Below are 20,008 nucleotides of genomic sequence, written 5' to 3' on the forward strand. Positions count from 1 at the left end.
AGATGAGGAGGAATTTCTTCACTCAGAGAGTTGTGAATCTTTGGAATTCTCTGCCCCAGAGGGCTGTGGATGCTCAGTCTTTGAGTATCTTCAAGGCTGAGATCGATAGATTTTTGGACTCGAGGGGAATCAAGGGATATGGAGATTGGGCGGGAAAGTGGAGTTGAGGTCGATGATCGGCCATGATTGCATTGAATGGCAGAGCAGGCTCAAGTGGCCAAATGGCCGACTCCTACTCCTATTTCTTATGTTCTTATGAACAGTCCAGAAATCGTTATATCATGAATCACACACCAGAAGTCCAACTTTAAAACTACAATTATTTTAGCCATTTAGGTTTTGAATGAAGAAAAAACACGCACAACTCAAGGCTTCCAAACTACACCGACTGGGCTCCCGACACCGAATTAGACCACAACCACCGCTCCCCATTTCTCAGACGGCAGGTGCTGGTAATGGTTCTGCTACACCTCCTCTGCAATCATCTTTTGATTCTTTATTTGTCCCATTAGCACCTCCTCGTGTCATTCAATCACTCTTGCCCTCCCCCCGATCGCACACATTCCCCATTGTTTCTTCGCCCAACCCTCCCCCCACTGCAACCACAAATTCCAACGCCCACCTTTCCCCTGGCTCTGCCCTTGCTTAAAAGCACACTCCGGTGAAGAACTACAGGACGTTTTACTACGTTAAAAGGTGCTATCTAAATGCAGGTTGAAGTTGAAAGTTCGTCGACCTGAAACATAACTCAGTTTCTCTCTCCACAGATGCAGCCTGACCTGCTGACTGTTTCCAGCATTTTTTTGTTCTTATTCCACTCCAGATAGGGCTTAGAAACTAGCAGCAACCGACACAGTGTTACCACTCCGGAGACTGCAATGGTGGGCTTGTGACGTTTCAGACGGTGTCCTACTGAACTGTGAGAAACACCAAGCAACACAGCTATAGAGTCTATTCTTCTGAACTGGAGTTGTGTTTGGAGAGAGCATTTTGAGCAGTATAACACTGGGGTACAGTACTGGTGGGTACAGGTCTGTCAGTGTAGAACACTGGGGTACAGTACTGGTGGGTACAGATCTGTCACTGTATAACACTGGGGTACAGGTCTGTCACAGTATAACACTGGGGTACAGTACTGGTGGGCACAGATCTGTCAGTGTAGAACACTGGGGTACAGTACTGGTGGGTACAGATCTGTCACTGTATAACACTGGGGTACAGGTCTGTCACAGTATAACACTGGGGTACAGTACTGGTGGGTACAGGTCTGTCAGTGTAGAACACTGGGGTACAGTACTGGTGGGTACAGATCTGTCACTAACACTGGAGTACAGTACTGGTGGGTACAGGTCTGTCAGTGTAGAACACTGGGGTACAGTACTGGTGGGTACAGATCTGTCACTGTATAACACTGGGGTACAGGTCTGTCACAGTATAACACTGGGGTACAGTACTGGTGGGCACAGATCTGTCACTAACACTGAAGTACAGTATTGGTGGGTACAGGTCTGTCAGTGTATAACACTGGAGTATAGTACTGGTGGGAACAAGTCTGTCAGGGTATAACACTGGGGTACAGTACTGGTGGGTACAGGTCTGTCACAGTAGAACACTGGGGTACAGTACTGGTGGGTACAGGTCTGTCACTGTATAACACTGGGGGACAGTACTGTGGGTAAGATCTGTCACTGTATAACACTGGGGTACAGTACTGGTGGGTACAGGTCTGTCACTGTATAACACTGGGGTACAGTACTGGTGGGTACAGGTCTGTCGCTGTATAACACTGGGGTACAGTACTGATGGGTACAGGTCTGTCGCTGTATAACACTGGGGTACAGTACTGATGGGTACAGGTCTGTCACTTTATAACTCTGGTACACTACACTTCTCTTCTTAGGCAGTCCCTCGGAACCGAGGATGATTTGCTTCCACATTAAAAATGAGTTCTCAGGTGACTGATGAGTCCAATGCGGGACCTACAGTCTCTGTCACAGGTGGGGCAGACGGTGGTTGAAGGGGCGGGTGGGTGTGGTGCTTGGGTCGACGTGAGCTCCTTCCGCTGCTTGCTCCCGGCGAAGAGATTCGAGGGGTTTGGCGCCTTCCCAGATGCTTCTCATCCACTTTGTGCGGTCTTGGGCCAGGGATTCCCAGGTGTCGGTGGGGATGTTGCACTTTTTCAAGGAGGCTTTGAGGGTGTCCTTGAAGCGTTTCCTCTGCCCACCTGGGGCTCTCTTTGCCGCGTCGGAGCTCCGAGTAGAGCGCTTGTTTTGGGAGTCTCGTATCGGGCATGTGGACAATGTGACTCGTCCATTGGAGCTGATCGAGCGTGGTTAAAGCTTCGATGCTGGGGCTGTTGGCCTGAGCAAGAACACTACTGGTGGGTACAGGTCTGTCACTGTCTAACACTGGGGTACAGTTCTGGTGGGTACAGGTCTGTCAGTGATGATGGGGTAATTTGAGGTGCAGAAGGAGCTCATCACACAACGTCACGACAGCGACTACACTTGAAAAAGTACTTCATTGCCTGTGAAGCGCTTCGCGATGTCCTGAAAGTCGCTGTGTAAAGGCAGCTCGTTCTTTCTTAAATTTTGCGCCAAGTGAATTGCTGAGCCTGGGAACCACCTGTGGATCAGTACCCAGCAAGGAATAAATCCACCAGGAAGGAGAGGGGTGCGGGGGATAGCAAATTTTAGCAGGAGAGCTCGTGGAGTCAGCCCACCCCCTCCCACATTCCCAATACACAACCCGCTACAATAGCTCAGTGGCTGTTTTCATTCCGCTATCGTGAGCTCAAGCAATGTGTGCTCGATCCGGTCTAATCCCCTTTCACATCACCAGCCTGGACATTCTTGCCTCAATGAGCAGAACAATCAGCATGTTATACCAGAAGTTATGAACAAGGAAGAACGTGTGTTTATCGCGCTCCCTATCCACATCTCTCAGGACATCCCAAAGATGCTTCGCATACAATGAATTACTTTTTGAAGTCATTGTTGCTCTGCTTTCGAACATTAAATAGGGGTACGGTACTGCAGTTTTATTACTGGACTAGTACTCCAGAGAAAGAGAGTTTGAATTCAGCTTAAAAAATGAGCTTGCCTTTCTATAGCGTCTATCATGACCTCAGGACGTCTCAATTTTACAGCCAATGAAGAACTTTTTGAAGTGTCGTCACTGTTGTAATATAGGAAACGCAGCAGCCATTTCACACACAGCAAGCTCCCACAAACAGCAATGTGATAATGACCAGATAATCTGTTTTTAAATGATGTTGGTTAAGGGATAAATGTTGGCCCCAGGACACCGAGGAGAACTCCCCCGGCTCTTCTTCGGAATAGTGGCCGTGGGATCTTTTATGTCCACCTGAGAGAGGGCAGACGGGGCCTCGGTTTAACATCTTATCTGAAAGACAGCATCTCCGACGGTGCAGCACTCCCTCAGCACTGCACTGAGAGTGTCAGCCTGGATTATAGGCTCAAATCCCTGGAGTGGGACTTGAACCCACGACCTTCTGACTCAGAGGCGAGAGAGCTAGCCACGGGTGATACCTAGAAAAAAAACCAGGAAATAACAATCTGGAATAACAACAGAAGACGCTGGAAAAACTCAGCAGGCCAGGCAACATCCGTGGAGAGAGAAACAGAGTCAATGTTTCAGGTCGAAACCCTTCGTCAGAACTGAGAAAAAAAGGCAGGAAATGAAAGAGATTAAAAGGCAGTTTGGGGGCTGGGAAATGGGGGAGGGGATGAAAGAAGAGACATTAAGAGATATTCAAGGTGGGACGAGATGGTAATAGGACAGGTAAAGAAACAAAGGATGGCTCTAGATGAACTGTGAAATGCGCTGGCAGAGTGAGAGACAGCTGCCATGTGGGAGAGAGAGGAAAAGGAAAAGGCACTGTAGTGTATGTACCTTTAAGGGGAGAACTCCTTTTTACAGCTCCTGTATACTGTAGTACCGGCAGTGACCACACCTGTATATAACCCTGAGTAGGGATCTGTATTGTTAGTTTTAGAGCAACCCTCATCCAGTAAACACCTGTTGATTGTTCCTCTGCAGTCTCTGGCTATTTGTTGAAGGACACCATACATCAAGATTCACGGATTTAACAGGCACAAACCTTTTAAAAACCAATAAAAATCTGGTCTCAGTAAAAGTGACCATGAAGCTGTCGGCACGGTGGCATAGTGGTTAGCACTGTTGCCTCACAGCGCCAGGGACCCGGGTTCGAGTCCGGCCTCGGGCGACTGTCTGTGTGGAGTTTGCACATTCTCCCCGTGTTTGCGTGGGTTTCCTCCGGGTGCTCCGGTTTCCTCCCACAGTCCAAAGATGTGCGGGTTAGGTTGATTGGCTATGATAAATTGACCCTTAGTGTTAGGGGGATTAAATACGTGGGGTTACGGGGATAGGGTGGGATATGTGTTGGTGTAGGGGTTACGGGGATCGGGTGGGATATGTGTCGGTGCAGGCTCGATGGGCCGAAATGGCCTCTATCTGCACTGTGGGGTTTCTGTGATTCTGGTAAAAACCCAACTGGTTCACTGATGTCCTTTAGGGAAGGGAACCTGCCGTCCTTACCCACATACTCGCACATCTGCACACAATCGCACCCCCTCCCAACTGAAGGGCTTTCCGATGCAAGAGGCATGATGACTCTCTAATGAGCAGTAGCACAGACTTCCTACAAAGAAAGGCTTTTGTACATCTCAGCGAGGGCACGGAATGAACGCCATCAGATCACAAGAAAGGATAAAACCGGGCTCCGAAACACTCGAGAAGAAACAGATGTTGAAAGGTGCTATATAAATGCAAGCTGTTAAAAATGCTGAAGGTGACTGGATATCCCCTAGTAGGGAGTTACATTTCCCTGCAGCGGAGCAGCAGATGGGGAAAAAAGAATTTAGCAGATGAATTTGGAGCAAAGGGGAATTAAAATAAAATCGTTCAGCTGCACCAATATCCAAGTAGCTGCGTCAGCTTGGCAAGTCATTAAGAACCCGTGATAAATATAGAGGGTGCTGGCACGGCACCCAAGACAGAGAAAGGCAGATTGTTTTCTGATGGTAGCCTTCACTGGGACTATTCCAAAAGGAGGAGGTCACGCGTGACTTAGCCTGTCAAATCCTGATCAACGCAAGGAACATTTGCGCAATTTTTACGTCTTTATTTATCGGATTTAAAATATATGTGTGGCCTGCCCATTTCCGTTCATTATTAGGATTCAATGAAGCATCCATGTTGCACTTAACATCTGTCAGAGGTATGGTCCTTCCTCCCCACCTCCAACATCTGGCAGAATTATGATCTCGCCTCCCACCGGAATGAGTTACACACTGAGTGCACTGGGGGCCACGCTTTATGAATTTGTACACTGAAGCTCTGTGCCCGCATTCCCCCGACATGCTCACCTGGCGCGGGGCATTCCACATCAAGAGCGCAAATTTGTAAAATATGTCCCATAGCCTCGGACCCCACCTCTCCTGAAGGTGCAGCCTCAAGCCTCCGGTCCCTCACTTCAGCGGCCAAACTAATGTTCAAATTTACAAGCAAATGCCAACTGACCACTTGATCGTGGGCAGTGGGCATCATAGCCGTACCCACCAGTACTGTACCCCAATGTTAGTGACAGACCTGTACCTGCCAGTACTGTACCCCAGTGTTAGTGACAGACCTGTACCCCCACCAGTACTGTACCCCAATGTTAGTGACAGACCTGTACCCACCAGTACTGTACCCCAATGTTAGTGACAGACCTGTACCCGCCAGTACTGTACCCCAGTGTTATTGACATATCTGTACCCCACCAGTACTGTACCCCAGTGTTAGTGACAGACCTGTACCCACCAGTACTGTACCCGTGTTATACAGTGACAGGTGTGTACCCATCAGTACTGTACACCAGTGTTAGTGACAGACCTGTACCCACCTGTACTGTACCCCAGTGTTATACAGTGACAGACCTGTACCCACCAGCACTGTGCCCCAGTGTTATACAGTGACAGACCTGTACCCACCAGCACTGTGCCCCAGTGTTATACAGTGACAGACCTGTACCCACCAGTACTGTACCCCAGTCAGAGACAGAGACACAGACAGAGAGGTATTTATATAGTGCCTTTCATGAACTCAGGATGAGAGAAGGAGACTGGCGAAGCAGAGATCCGTACAATATTTATAACAAGAAGCCGCTGGGATGTGGATTTGGCCTTTAATATCTCGCATAGCAAGTTTCTGAGAGACCCCGGGCCGAGAGAGAGGAGGCAGAGAGAGAAATCCAGGAACCTTCCCAGACAAAACATCCACCCCAAGGTATTTTCACCTGCCCCTTCAGGCTGGTCACAGAGAGTGACAGATATTGCAGGTCTGTGAGACACTCAGTGCAGAGACTGTGTGATCAGCGGAATCCCAAAGACATCAAAGAGAGAAAAAAAGAATTAAAAGGGTAAAGTGCTGCCTTATGGAGAATCGACAACAATTCAGTGAATTATAAGTGAATTATTTTTGATTCAATTGCAACGAAACAGCCATCAGGCCCTGGACTACATAGTAATATCCATGAATAATCCGTTAGATGCAGACAGTATTATTGCTTCCAAGGTTCATTTAGAATATCAACACAGGATCGGATTTGTGAAACTAGTGACAATACACGACCAGTCACTGGGTTTTTAGTGCCCTGGTATCAATACATTAGAGGGAAAATTGGAATTCGGCTGATAAACCTCAATGTATCTCAGGGTTATACAGTGACAGACCTGTACCCACCAGTACTGTACCCGTGTTATACAGTGACAGACCTGTACCCACCAGTACTGTACCCGTGTTATACAGTGACAGACCTGTACCCACCAGTACTGTACCCCAGTGTTATACAGTGACAGACCTGTACCCACCTGTACTGTACCCCAGTGTTACAATGCAAGGTCATCCACTTTGGAACTAAAAAGGATAGAACGGGATACTTTCTAAATGGTGAAAAGCTAACAACAGTGGAGGCCCAAAGAGACTTGGGGGTCCAGGTACATATAATGGTTATAGCACGGAAGGCAGCCATTCGGCCCATGCCGGCTCTCTGCAAGAACATTTCAGCTAGTCCCACTCCCCCGCCCTTTCCCCGTAGCCCTGCAAATTTCTTTCCTTCAGATATTATCCAACTCCCTTTTGAAAGCTGTGATTGAATCTGCCTCCACCACCCTTTCAGGCAGTGCATTCCAGATCACAACCACTCACTGCGTAAAAAGTTTTTTTCGTACGTCGCGTTTGGTTCTTTTGCCAATCACCTTAAATCTGTGTCCTCTGGTTCTTGAACCTTCTGCCAATGGGAACAGTTTCTCTCTCTCTACTCTGTCCAGACCCCTCATGATATTGAACACCTCTATCAAATCTCCTCTCAACCTTCTCTGCTCCAAGGAGAACAACCCCAGCTTCTCCAGTCTATCCACGTAACTGAAGTCCCTCATCCCTGGAATTATTCTCGTAAATCTTTTCTGCACCCTCTCTAAGGCCTTCACATCCTTCCTAAAGTGCGGTGCCCAGAATTGGACACAGTACTCCAGTTGGGGCCGAACCAGTGTTTTATACTGGTGATGTGTCTTCAATAACCACAAAACTAGAAGTTATAGACTTTAACAAGTTGGTTTTTAATCACTAAGATCAGAGCTAACATCTCAACACACCGACTGGCTCACAGGAATGAGTCATACAGATCCTGAGATCTTTAAGAGAAGTCAGGGGCAGAGCCAAGAGCCAAGACCTGGAACCTTCCAGGTTAGTCAGGAAAGAGGAAGTGAAACTATACACCGTGTGGGGGAGGGTAATATACACGAGTGCAAAACGGATACAGGCAAGATAAACAGATTTCATTACAACAGGTTCATCATAATTTCCACACTTTTGTACTCTATTTATGAAGCCCAGGATCCCGTAAGCCTTTTTAACCGCTTTCTCAACATGCCCTGCCACCTTCAACGATTTATGCACACATACCCCCAGGTCTCTCTGTTCGTGCACCGCCTTCAGGATTGTACCATTTAGTTTATATTCCTCTCCTCATTCTACCAAAATGTATCACTTCACACTTTTCAGCGTTAAATTTCACCTGCCACGTGTCCGCCCATTCCACCAGCCTGTCTATGTCTTCCTGAAGTCTCTCACTCTCCTCCTCACTGTTCACTATACTTCCAAGTTTTGTGTCATCTGCAAATTTTGAAATTGTGCCCTGTACACCCAAGTCCAAGTCATTAATATATATCAAGGAAAGCAGTGGTCCTAGTACCGACCCCTGGGGAACACCACTGTATACTTCCTCCAGTCCGAAAAACAACCGTTCACCACTACTCTCTGTTTCCAATCACTTAGCCAATTCCATATCCATGCTGCCACTGTCCCTTTTATTCCACGGGCTTTAACTTGCTGGCAAGCCTATTATCACAGAATCACAGAAACCTCACAGTACAGATAGAGGCCATTTCGGCCCATCGAGCCTGCACCGACACATATCCCACCCGATCCCCGTAACCCCTGCACCAACACATATCCCACCCTATCCCCATAACCCCACGTATTTAATCCCCCTAACACCAAGGGTCAATTTTTTTATCATAGCCAATCAACCTAACCCACACATCTTTGGACTGTGACAAAGACTTGGACAAAGAAACATTTTCTTTGATCATGTTTCATCAATTGATCCAGTGCAATATTACCAAAGTATGGTGGGGAGAATCAAGAACAAGGAGACATCATCTTAAAATTAGCATGTTTCTCTCCCCTGTTCAAAATGAATATGGCAGAAGCAGAGCATCCTAGCGAGCAGTCATAAAGTAGCACTGGAAGAGGGTTAGCACAGGTGTGGGTACCTGCCCAATCTCAACCAGGAGCTAATATACAGCCTGAATAGTGAGATCCTGCAGAGAATAAATAAACAGGACGACAGTAAGATAATTCACAGTTGAGGTTGGGATTCATACATTCCACCCTCACTCGTAAAGAAAAACCTCAACAGCAAGGTGTATGTGGCACTTTGTCAAACACCTTTTGGAAATCTACTGCATTACCCTCATCAACCCTCTCTGTTACCTCATCAAAGAACTCAATCAAGTTAGTTAAACACAATTTGCCTTTAACAAACCCATGCTGGCTTTCCTTAACGAATCCACACTTGTCCAAGTGACTGTTAATTTTGTCCCTGATTACTGTTTCTAAAGCTTCCCCACTACTGAGGTCAAACTGACTGGCCTGTAGTTGCTGGGTTTATCTTTACAACCTTTTTTGAACAATGGTGCAACATTTGCAATTCTCCAGTCCTCTGGCACCACCCCCGTATCCAAGGAGGATTGGAAGATTATGGCCAGTACCTCCACGATTTCCTCCCTCAATATCCTAGGATGCATCCCATCCACTCCTGGTGACTTATCTACTTTAAGTACAGTCAGCCTTTCTAATACCTCCTCTTTATCAATTTTTATCCTATCAAGTATCTCCACTACCTCCTCCTTTACTATGTCTATGGCAGCATCCTCTTCCTTGGTGAAGACAGATACAAAGTTCTCGTTTAGTCCCTCAGCCATACCCTCTGTCTCCATGCATAGGTCTCCTTTTTGGTCCCTAAATCAGCCCCACCCCTCCTCTTACTATTTAGATGTCTATAGAAGACTTTTGGATTACCTTTTATGTTGGCTGCCATTCTATTCTCATACCCTCTTATTCTCTTTTTCACTTCTCCTCTGACTTTACTATATATAGCCCGATTCTCAGATGTATTTGCAACCTGACATCTGTCATACACACTCTTTTTCTGCTTCATCATATTCTCTCTCTTTCGTTATCCAGGGAGCCTGGACACTAGTTGTCCTGCCTTTCCCCCCTAGTGGGAATGTACCTCGACTGTACCTGAACTATCTCCTCTTTAAAGGCAGCCCATTGTTCCATTACAGTTTTGCCTGCAATCTTTGATTCCAGTTTACCCGGGCCAGATCCATTTCATCCCACTGAAATTGGCCTTCCCCCAGTTAAACATTTTTACTTTAGATTGCTCCCTGTCCTTTTCCATAGCTAATCTAAAACTTATGATGCTATGATCACTCTTCCCTAAATGTTCCCCTACTAACACTTGCTCCACTTAACCTACCTCAGTCCCCAGAACCAGATCCAGCAATGCCTCCTCCCTCGTCGGGCCAGAAACATACTGATCAAGAAAGTTCTCCTGAACACACTTCAGAAATTCTTTCCTCTCCCTGTCCTTAACACTATTACGATCCCAGTCTATTAGGATAGTTGAAGGTCCCCATTATTACTACTCTATAGTTTTTGCACCTCTCTGTAATTTCGCTGCAGATTTACTCCTCCATATCTTTCCCACTAGTTGGTGGTCTATAGAATACACCAAGTAGTGTAATGGCACCTCTATTATTTCTTAACTCTAGCCATATGGATTATGTTCTTGACCCCTCCAGGACATCCTCCCTCTCCAGCACTGTAACATTCTCCTTAACCAATACTGCCACACCACCTCCTATCTTTCCTTCCCCATCTTTCCTGAACACTTTATAACCAGGAATATTTAATACCCAATCCTGCCCTTTTTTGAGCCAGGTCTCAGTTATTGCCACAACATCATATTCCCATGTGGCTATTTGTGCCTGCAGCTCACTTACCTTGTTTTCTACGCTTCGTGCGTTCACACACATACACTGTAAACCCATCTTACACTGTAAACCCATCTTACACTGTAAACCCATCTTAGACCATCCTGTGTTCTCTCTTAGTTTGACCCCACCTAAAACCTTACTATTCCTTACTTTAGTGCTCTCTGCCTCTCCCAATCCTTTGAGCACTTTATTTCCCCTTTCTAATGTAACATCCTGGTGCCCATCCCCATCAAATTAGTTTAAACCCTCCCCAACAGCACTAGCTAACCTCCCTGCGAGGATATTGGTTCCGGCCCTGTTGAAGTGCAACCCGTCCGGCCTGTACAGGACCCACCTCCCCCAGAACCGGTCCCAATGTCCCAGGAATCTAAAACCCTCCCTCCTGCACCATCTCTCCAGCAACGCATTCATCTGCTCTATCCTCCTGTTTCTATACTCAGTAGCGCGTGGTGCCAGGAGTAATATGGAGATTACTACCTTTGAGGTCCTGCTTTTTAATCTCTTTCCTAGCTCCCTGAAATCTGCCTGCAGGACCTCATCCCTCTTTCTACCTCGGTCATTGGTACCGATATGGACCACGACCTCTGGCTGTTCGTCCTGCTGCCTCAGAATGTTCTGCAGCAGCTCAGTGACATCCTTGACCCTGGCACCAGGGAGGCAACATATCATCCTAGAGTCACATCTGCAGCCTTAGAAACGCCTGTCTGCTCCCCTAACTATTGAATCCCCTACCCCTATTGCTTTCAGTAAAGTGCCATGAACAGGTACAGAAAATAATCAAAAAGGGCTAATGGAATGCTGGCCTTTATATCTGGAGGACTAGAATACAAGGGGGTAGAAGTTATGCTGCAGCTGTACAAAACCCTGGTTAGACCACACCTGGAGTACTGGGAGCAGTTCTGGGCACCACACCTTAGGAAGGATATATTGGCCTTGGAGGGAGTGCAGCGTAGGTTTACCAGAATCGTACCCGGACTCCAAGGGTTAAGTTACGAGGAGAGATTACACAAACTAGGGTTGTATTCCCTAGAATTTAGAAGATTAAGGGGTGATCTGAACAAAGTTTTCAAGATATTAAAAGGAACAGATAGGGTAGAGAGAGAGAGAGAGAGAGAGAGAGAGAGAGAGAGAGAAACTATTTCCGCTGGTTGGGGAATCTAGGACTAGGGGGCACAGTCTAAAAATTAGAGCCAGACCTTTCAGGAGTGAAATTAGGAAACACTTCTACACACAAAGGGTGGTAGAAGTTTGGAACTCTCTTCCGCAAACAGCAATTGATGCTAGATTAATTGTTAATTTGAAAATTGAAGATTGATAGCTTTTTGTTAACTAAAGGTATTAAGGGACATGGGCCAACGGCGTTAAGTCACAGATCAACCATGATCTCATTGAATGGTGGAACAGGCTCGAGAGACACCTGTACACACCAGTACTGTACCCCAGTGTTATACAGTGACAGACCTGTCCCCACCAGTACTGTACCCCAGTGTTATACAGCGACAGACCTGTCCCCACCAGTACTGTACCCCAGTGTTATACAGTGACAGACCTGTACCCACCAGTACTGTACCCCAGTGTTATACAGTGACAGACCTGTCCCCACCAGTACTGTACCCCAGTGTTATACAGCGACAGACCTGTACCCACCAGTACTGTACCCCAGTGTTATGCAGTGACAGACCTGTACCCACCAGTACTGTACCCGTGTTACAGTGACAGACCTGTACCCACCAGTACTGTACCCGTGTTACACAGTGACAGACCTGTACCCACCAGTACTGTACCCGTGTTACAATGACAGACCTGTACCCACCAGTACTGTACCCGTGTTACAGTGACAGACCTGTACCCACCAGTACTGTACCCGTGTTAGTGACAGACCTGTACCCACCAGTACTGTACCCCAAAGATAGTGAGAGCTGTACCCACCAGTGCTGTACCAGTGTTAGTGACAGACCTGTACCCACCAGTACTGTACCCATGTTACACAGTGACAGACCTGTACCCACCAGTACTGTACCCCAGTGTTATACAGCGACAGACCTGTACACACCAGTACTGTACCCCAGTGTTATACAGTGACAGACCTGTACCCACCAGTACTGTACCCCAGTGTTATACAGCGACAGACCTGTACCCACCAGTACTGTACCCCAGTGTTATACAGTGACAGACCTGCACCCACCAGTACTGTACCCCAGTTTTATACAGCGACAGACCTGTACCCACCAGTACTGTACCCCAGTGTTACAGTGACAGACCTGTACCCACCAGTACTGTACCCGTGTTACACAGTGACAGACCTGTACCCACCAGTACTGTACCCCAAAGTTAGTGAGAGCTGTACCCACCAGTGCTGTACCAGTGTTAGTGACAGACCTGTACCCACCAGTACTGTACCCATGTTACACAGTGACAGACCTGTACCCACCAGCACTGTACCCCAGTGTTATACAGTGACAGACCTGTACCCACCAGCACTGTACCCCAGTGTTATACAGTGACAGACCTGTACTCACCAATATTCTAGCCCAGCGTTATACAGCGAGAGGCGGTAAGCCCAGAACATTACTTTAAAGCAGGACCAGAGGACAAAATAGTGAACGAAAAACAAAAGACTTGTATTTATAGCACCTTTCAGTACATCAGGACATCCCAAAGCACTTTAAAGCCAATGAAATACTTTTGAAGTGTAGTCACTGTTGTAATGTAGGAAATGCAGCAGCCAATTTGCGCACAGCAAGCTCCCACAAACAGCAATGTGATAATGACCAGATCATCTGTTTTAGTGATGTTGATTGAGGGATAAATATTGGCCCCAGGACACCGGGGAGAACTCCCCTGCTCTTCTTCAAAATAGTACCTTGAGATCTTTTATGTCCACCTGAGAGCGCAGACGGGGCCTCGGTTTAACGTCTCCTCCAAAAGACGGCACCTCCCTCAGCACTGCACTGGGAGTGTCGGCCTAGGTTTTTGTGCTCCAGTCTCTGGAGTGGGACTCGAACCCACGACCAGCTGACTCAGAGGCGAGGGTGCTGCCCACTGAGCCACAGCTGACACTTAAAAGTAAACTTAAACAAATATCAGGAAGAACCTCTTCACTAAAAGAGCAAGACATGTTTGGAATAATTTGCTAGGCATAGCAGCAGTCAAAACACAGGAATAGGGAGAAGCGCTCGCACGTAACTGACGTATTTCCATGACTATCTCAGTGCTGCTGCATTGTGAGGAGGATGGCCCTCACTTAAGCAGAGTCAGAAGCCCATAAGCCTGACACCCGACTCAGACCAGAGCTGAGCTATTGGTGTCAGCAGTGGCTCAGTGGGCAGCACCCTCGCCTACTGAGTCAGAAGGTTGTGGGTTCAAATCCCACTCCAGAGACTAGAGCTCGAAATCTAGGCTGACACTCCAGTGCAATACTGAGGGAGTGCTGCACTGTCTGAGGTGCCGTCTTTTGGATGAGCTGTTAAACAGAGACCCAGTCTGCTCTCTCAGGCGAACGTAAAAGATCCCACGGCCACTGTTCGAAGAAGAGCAGAGGAGTTCTCCCCGCTGTTCTGGGGCCAATATTTATCCCTCAATCTCCATCACTAAAACAGATGATCTGGTCATTATCTCATTGCTGTTTGTGGGAGCTTGCTGTCGCATTTCCCACATTACAACAGTGACTACACTTCAAAAAGTACTTCATTGGCTGTGAAGCACTTTGGAGATGTCCTGAAAGGTGCTGTATCAGTGCTGGGAAAAGTACAGCCCGCGGGCGGTATCTGGCCCGTCAGTTCATTCTATGCAGCTCGCTGGACGGAACAGAAATAGACCGCGAGCCGGAGCGCGAGCTGCACATTAACCGGAGTCGAGTCATGGCTGCTCATCTCGATGACTCTTTTACCGAAAAAAAGAGTGCGGCGCTGTGTCCTTCCTCTCCCGGTACTCAGAGTACGATGGCAGGGGGGTTCTCATCGCCGTCTTAGACACGGGAGTGGATCCCGGAGCACAAGGACTCCAGGCAATGGCCCGCGATTGTAGTTCAGGCCTTGCGAGGCCTCAGGCTCCCGTGCTCAGTGCACTGAAAAGAGAATACCTCTCGCGTGGGAGGCCCCGCTGACTCGAGCCGCTCGGCCAAACAGCCACGTAGACGCTCGGTACAACATACGATTGATCGATTCATTCATTTAGTAACGGCAGATTTTACACTACATTTTGTGTATTTAAGATACTATCTGACTGCTATCTGAATTTATCTTCATAAATTATTGGGAGGGTAGAAGTGGGAGTGCTAATCAACACTATGAGTTGGCCCGTTTCACATTTACCAATTTAAAACTCCGCTCTCACCAACTTGCGCGGTCCCTTCAAATCTGCTGCGTAGGTTCTCTTCCAGCGGCAGGAGCTGGTGAGCGGCCTGCGCGGGACCTTGCCATTGGCGCACTACCGCGCGGCTGCACACCTTCGGGGGAATATTGGCGTGCGGCCCTCAACAGCTCACCAAAGCTTGTTAAGTGGCTCTCCAGCCCAAATAATTACCCACCCTCTATATAAATGCAAGTCTTCCTTTCTTTAAGGTTAAATCACCTCCCTCGTGTTGCTGGCCTCAGGAGCATCTCCCAGTCACTGCCCCACTGCTTCAGTCTAAAGTACTCGCCCCCTCCACCATCCAAAAATACAGCAATGATCACTCACGCGTGATAAATTTATATTTGTTTCCATTCCAGTGTCTCTCCCTCTCCCAAAGGGGCTGCGTGATGCCGGGGATCAGTTTCACAGGCACTGACCGCAATCCAGTAATCGGCATAGGTGGTCGGTCTGTGTTAGAAGAGGTATACCAGGTGGCAAAGCTGGAGAGGGAATTTCTGGGTATTCGGAGCAGGATTTGAGCGAGACATTCCAGGAAGAATGTGTGCATTGGGGAGGGTGGGGAAAAGAGAGCTGGGTTGGAGCACATACACCCTTCTTGATGCTTGCGATTAGCAACAGGCTATTCAACTGTGGTAGCATCGCAGTGAAGCCTAGGCATGTCTTTAACTGAATATGGTATTGAGACAGAGGATCAGCCGTGATCATATTGAATGGCCCACTCCTGCTCCTTTTTTCTATGTTTCTATATTACCACAAATACAGTTTCCAGCAGGGGTCACTCGATAATGGTTAGGGGCCATAACAATCCTGGCTAATTTGCTCCCCTCCATCTGCCTTTGGTAGGAAGGTGCAGAAACCCTTTGTAGCAACCCTAGCACTGCACTGCGAGCGGAGATTCAGATGAGATGTTAAACCGAGGCCCCGTCTGCCCTCTTAGGTGGATGTATAAGATCCCACGGCTCTATTTCGAAGAAGAGCAGGGGAGTTCTCCCCAGTGTCCTGGGCCAATATTTATCCCTCAATCAACATCACTAAAACAGATGATCTGGTCATTATCGCATTGCTGTTTGTGGGAGCTTGCAGTGCGCAAATTGGCTGCCGCATTTCCTACATTACAACAGTGACTACACTCCAAAAAAAGTACTTAAAATCGGCTGTAAAGCGCTGTGGGAGGTCCTGAGATCATGAAAAGCGTTACATAAATGTAAGTCAGGAAACACTAAAAAGGCCGGGGCTCTTTTCTCTAGGTAAGAGAAGGCCAAGGGTTGACCTGATAGAGGTCTTTAAAACTATGAAGGGATTTAATAGCGTAGACGTAGAGAAGAGTTTCCACAAATCTAGGGGCCATAAATATAAGATAGCCACTAATAAATCCAATCGGGAATTCGGAAGAAACTTCTTTACCCAGAGAGTGGTGAGAATGTGGAACTCGCTACCACAGGGAGTGGGTGAGGCGAATAGTATCGATGCATTTAAGGGGAGGCTGGATAAACATGAGGGAGAAGGAATAGGATATGACGATAGGGTGAGATGGAGGAGGGTGGGAGGAGGCTCGTGTGGAGCATGAACACCAGCACGGAGCAGATGGGCCGAATGGCCCATTTCCGTGCTGTGAATAACATGTAAATGTCTTTCTTTAAGCGCCTTGGGATGGTTCCCTACATTAAAAAAGGTGCTATATAAATGCAAGTTGTCGTTGGGATCAGTTAACTCATAGAAACATAGAAGATAGGAGCAGGAGTAGGCCATTCGGCCCCTCGAGCCTGTTCCACTATTCAATGAGATCATGGCTGATCATCCAAATTCAGTGCCCTGTCCCTGCCTTCTCCCCATACCCCTTGAGCCCTTCAGCCTTAAGAAATATATCCAACTCCTTCTTGAATATATTTAATGAATTGGCCTCAACTGCCTTCTGTGGTAGAGAATTCCACAGGTTCACCACTCTCTGGGTGAAGAAATTCCTCCTCATCTCTGTCCTAAATGGCTTACCCCTTATCCTTAGACTGTGACCCCTGGTTCTGGACTCCCCAGCCATCGGGAACTTCCTTCCTGCATCTAGTCTGTCCAGTCCTGGTAGAATTTTAATAGAATTGCAGACTGGGGATGGAAGTCAGGAGCTCCTGCCTTGCATGGCTCAGTGCCTCGCCGCCGGATGTTGTGCTCACCCACTGTGTTAATACTCATGCAATGTTGTCGCCAGGGATCCCAAAATTCCAATAACCGATAGTGAAGGAAAAACAATAACAGCTCCCATTGATATTGTGCTTTCAAGGCAGAAAAATATCCCGGAGGCACTTCAGAGGCACGAATAAAATGGACACCTGGCTGAAGGTGAGAAGCACGTCGGTTTTACATGGTTGAAAACAGATTTACAAACTCCCAGCAGTCAGACTGACTGGCCGGTCTCCCGAACAGGTTTGCCCAATTGCAACGCTGATACAGCAGTGACTGGTGTTAAGGGAATGTCTCTTAAATTCTTACACGCAAATCGAGGTAGATCACGACAGGCACCGGCCTGCTTCCCTGCGACAAGACCCTGCCAAAAAAATAAAGCAGAGGAGATAGTGGTTCTCAGCAACAGCTGGTATTTAGAGAATGCACTGTGTGTCGAAAAACATCCCCAAGGCACGCCACAGAGGCTGAATGAGGAATTCGTGATTAATTGATAGAAAAAGTTAGGGTTTTTAAAAATCCTGGAGATGGCAGGTGGAAGGGAAGACAGGGAATTAAGGGGTTCCACAGATGAGGTGTCCTGGGAAAGAGTGTGTTAAGAGCAGGGATGGAGCGGCGAGTCTCAACAGCATGCCGGTGTAACTGGATCTTGGGAGGGGCGAGGGCCAGTTGCCCACCAGGACAATGTAACACAATTTTCCTTCAAGCGTGAATTTCTGAGCGGCCACATCAGTGGGGCTCACTGGTGACCCGTGTTCCTGTTAAGCTGCGCGGCAGACTGGAGGTCCCGCGCAGGTCGCTTGCCGGCTTTATAATGGAAAAACCGCGGGTGTGCGGAAATTTGAATGGGCCGCATGGCCCATTAAAGGGGCCGTGCACCCCCCCCCCCCAAAAAAAGAGGGAACATTGCTGGTGACTTGTAAAACATTTTTATTCATTCATGGGATGTGGGGGGGGGGGGGGTCGCTGGCAAGGCGATTGTACCCCTCCGATCAGTTTGGCACCAGTGTGAACCGGTTTTAAAGATAATCCCAAACTCAAGAAGGACCACTTGCAGCATCAGGTCACTGCCCCTAGGACCAATTTAAAGTTTAGAAACAATTTTTTCACAGCATAACTAAGGCCGCCTATTTCCACCTCTGTAACATCGCCCGTCTCCGCCCTTTGCCTCAGTTCATCCGCTGCTGAACACCTCATCCATGCCTTTGTTACCTCTAGACCCGACTATTCCAACGCACTCCTGGCTAACCTCCCACATTCTACCCTACGTAAACTGGAGGTCATCCAAAACTCGACTGCCCGTGCCCTAACTCGCACCAAGTCCCGTTCGCCCATCACCCGTGCTCGCTGGCCTACATTGGCTCCCGGTTAAGCAGCGCCTCGATTTCAAAATTCACATCCTTGTTTTCAAATCCCTCCATTGCCTCGCCCTTCCCTATCTCTGTAACCTCCTCCACCACCCACCCCCCCGCGATATCTGTGATCCTCTAATTCTGCCCTCGAGGATCCCTGATTATAATCGCTCCAACATTGACGGCCGTGCCTTCAGCTGCCTGGGCCCTAAGCTCTGGAATTCCCTCCCTAAATCTCTTCACTTCTCTCTCCTCCTTTAAGACGCTCCTTAAAACCTACCTCTTTGACCAAGCTTTTTGGTCATCTCTCCTAATGTCTCCTTATGTGGCTCGGAGTCAAAATTTGTGTCTTCTAATACTCCTGTGAAGCACCTTGGGACGTTTTACTACTTTAAAGGTGCTATATAAATACAAGTTATTGTTGAGGAAAGAAAAAGCGCTTTTTAAAAAAAAACCTCAACAATAAATTGAAAATTATTTTCCAACTTCACAGCTGTACAAATTGAGGGAGTAAATATATAAATAAGTATATAAATATAAATAAGCTCGCAAACTCTGCATTGCCCTTTTAAGTAAAACCACTTCAGTTTTCAATCTCAAATGAGATGGGTTTTTGAAGCTCCCGGAGGAAAATGAATATCCTGGAAAAGAATTATTCACACACACACACACAAATCGCAATTTGGAAAAAGAAAAAGTGACCTTTAAATATTAAACCCAGCACTCCCTGGCTCTGATCAGTATCAGTCGGTGCTGAACTCCGTGTAAAAGCTCTGATAATAAAATATGCCTACTTACCCAGCATGGAGAAAATAAAATCCTTGGCTGTGTGGATTTCCAGGGCCCTGTGATCATCGTATTCCCGCTGATCCTGCTTGCTGAATTCCTGGATCAGCTTGTTCAAGTCCTCGATCCTGGCCCCAGACCTAAAATCCAGCTCTACCAGTGTTTTAGCCACACTGGTACAAGGCTTGATGCCTGTTCCGTTCGTAGCCGCCATCTTCCTGCAAATTTTATGGAAAGGGGAGGGAGAAAAAGAGAGAGAGAATTTTCTTTTTTTTTTAAAAGAGAGCCTGGGGAGATTTCACAAGTCTGTCCTCCTCGCCCTCTGTTGTTGGGCTGTTTTCAGGTAACACTTAACAAATCCCAGAGTGTGAAGAGGAACCAGTCAGGTTCCTGCAGGTCCCATCCTAAACATGGTTTCTCTGATGAATGAAATCGACATGGGAATTGACAATTGAAACTGACCACGAATCAACAAGCGTGTTACAATGTTACACTCGCAGATCGCTACTCTTAAAGCGACCACTACCCTCCGCCCCATCGTGTCCATTTAATCTCACACCCTGCTATTTCATTTCCTTTCCCCACAACAACAAAAATTTGCTTGGTTGTGCAAACGGTGTATCATTATATATATATTTTTTCTCTTATAATGTCTGGCGGGCGATATTGCAACAAGTGGTTCTCAAGTTG

At 47.4% G+C, this 20,008-nt stretch overlaps 1 protein-coding gene across 1 annotated transcript in view; it reads right to left on the reverse strand.

Moving 5' to 3' along the window:
* The window catches only part of LOC147115441 (nucleotidyltransferase MB21D2), a 76,078-nt gene extending 56,304 nt beyond the window's left edge, over window positions 1–19,774 (reverse strand). The window contains exon 1 of the mRNA XM_085989421.1: window positions 19,331–19,774. Coding sequence (XP_085845547.1) covers window positions 19,331–19,532 — 202 coding nt within the window. The 5' untranslated portion in view covers window positions 19,533–19,774. The remainder of the gene's footprint in view (window positions 1–19,330) is intronic.
* Between the last annotated feature and the right edge of the window lie 234 nt (window positions 19,775–20,008).

Source organism: Somniosus microcephalus, chromosome 6 (assembly GCF_052327205.1).
Source record: "Somniosus microcephalus isolate GS21.2 chromosome 6, FLI_Smic_1.0, whole genome shotgun sequence".
NCBI classification, from domain to species: domain Eukaryota; kingdom Metazoa; phylum Chordata; class Chondrichthyes; order Squaliformes; family Somniosidae; genus Somniosus; species Somniosus microcephalus.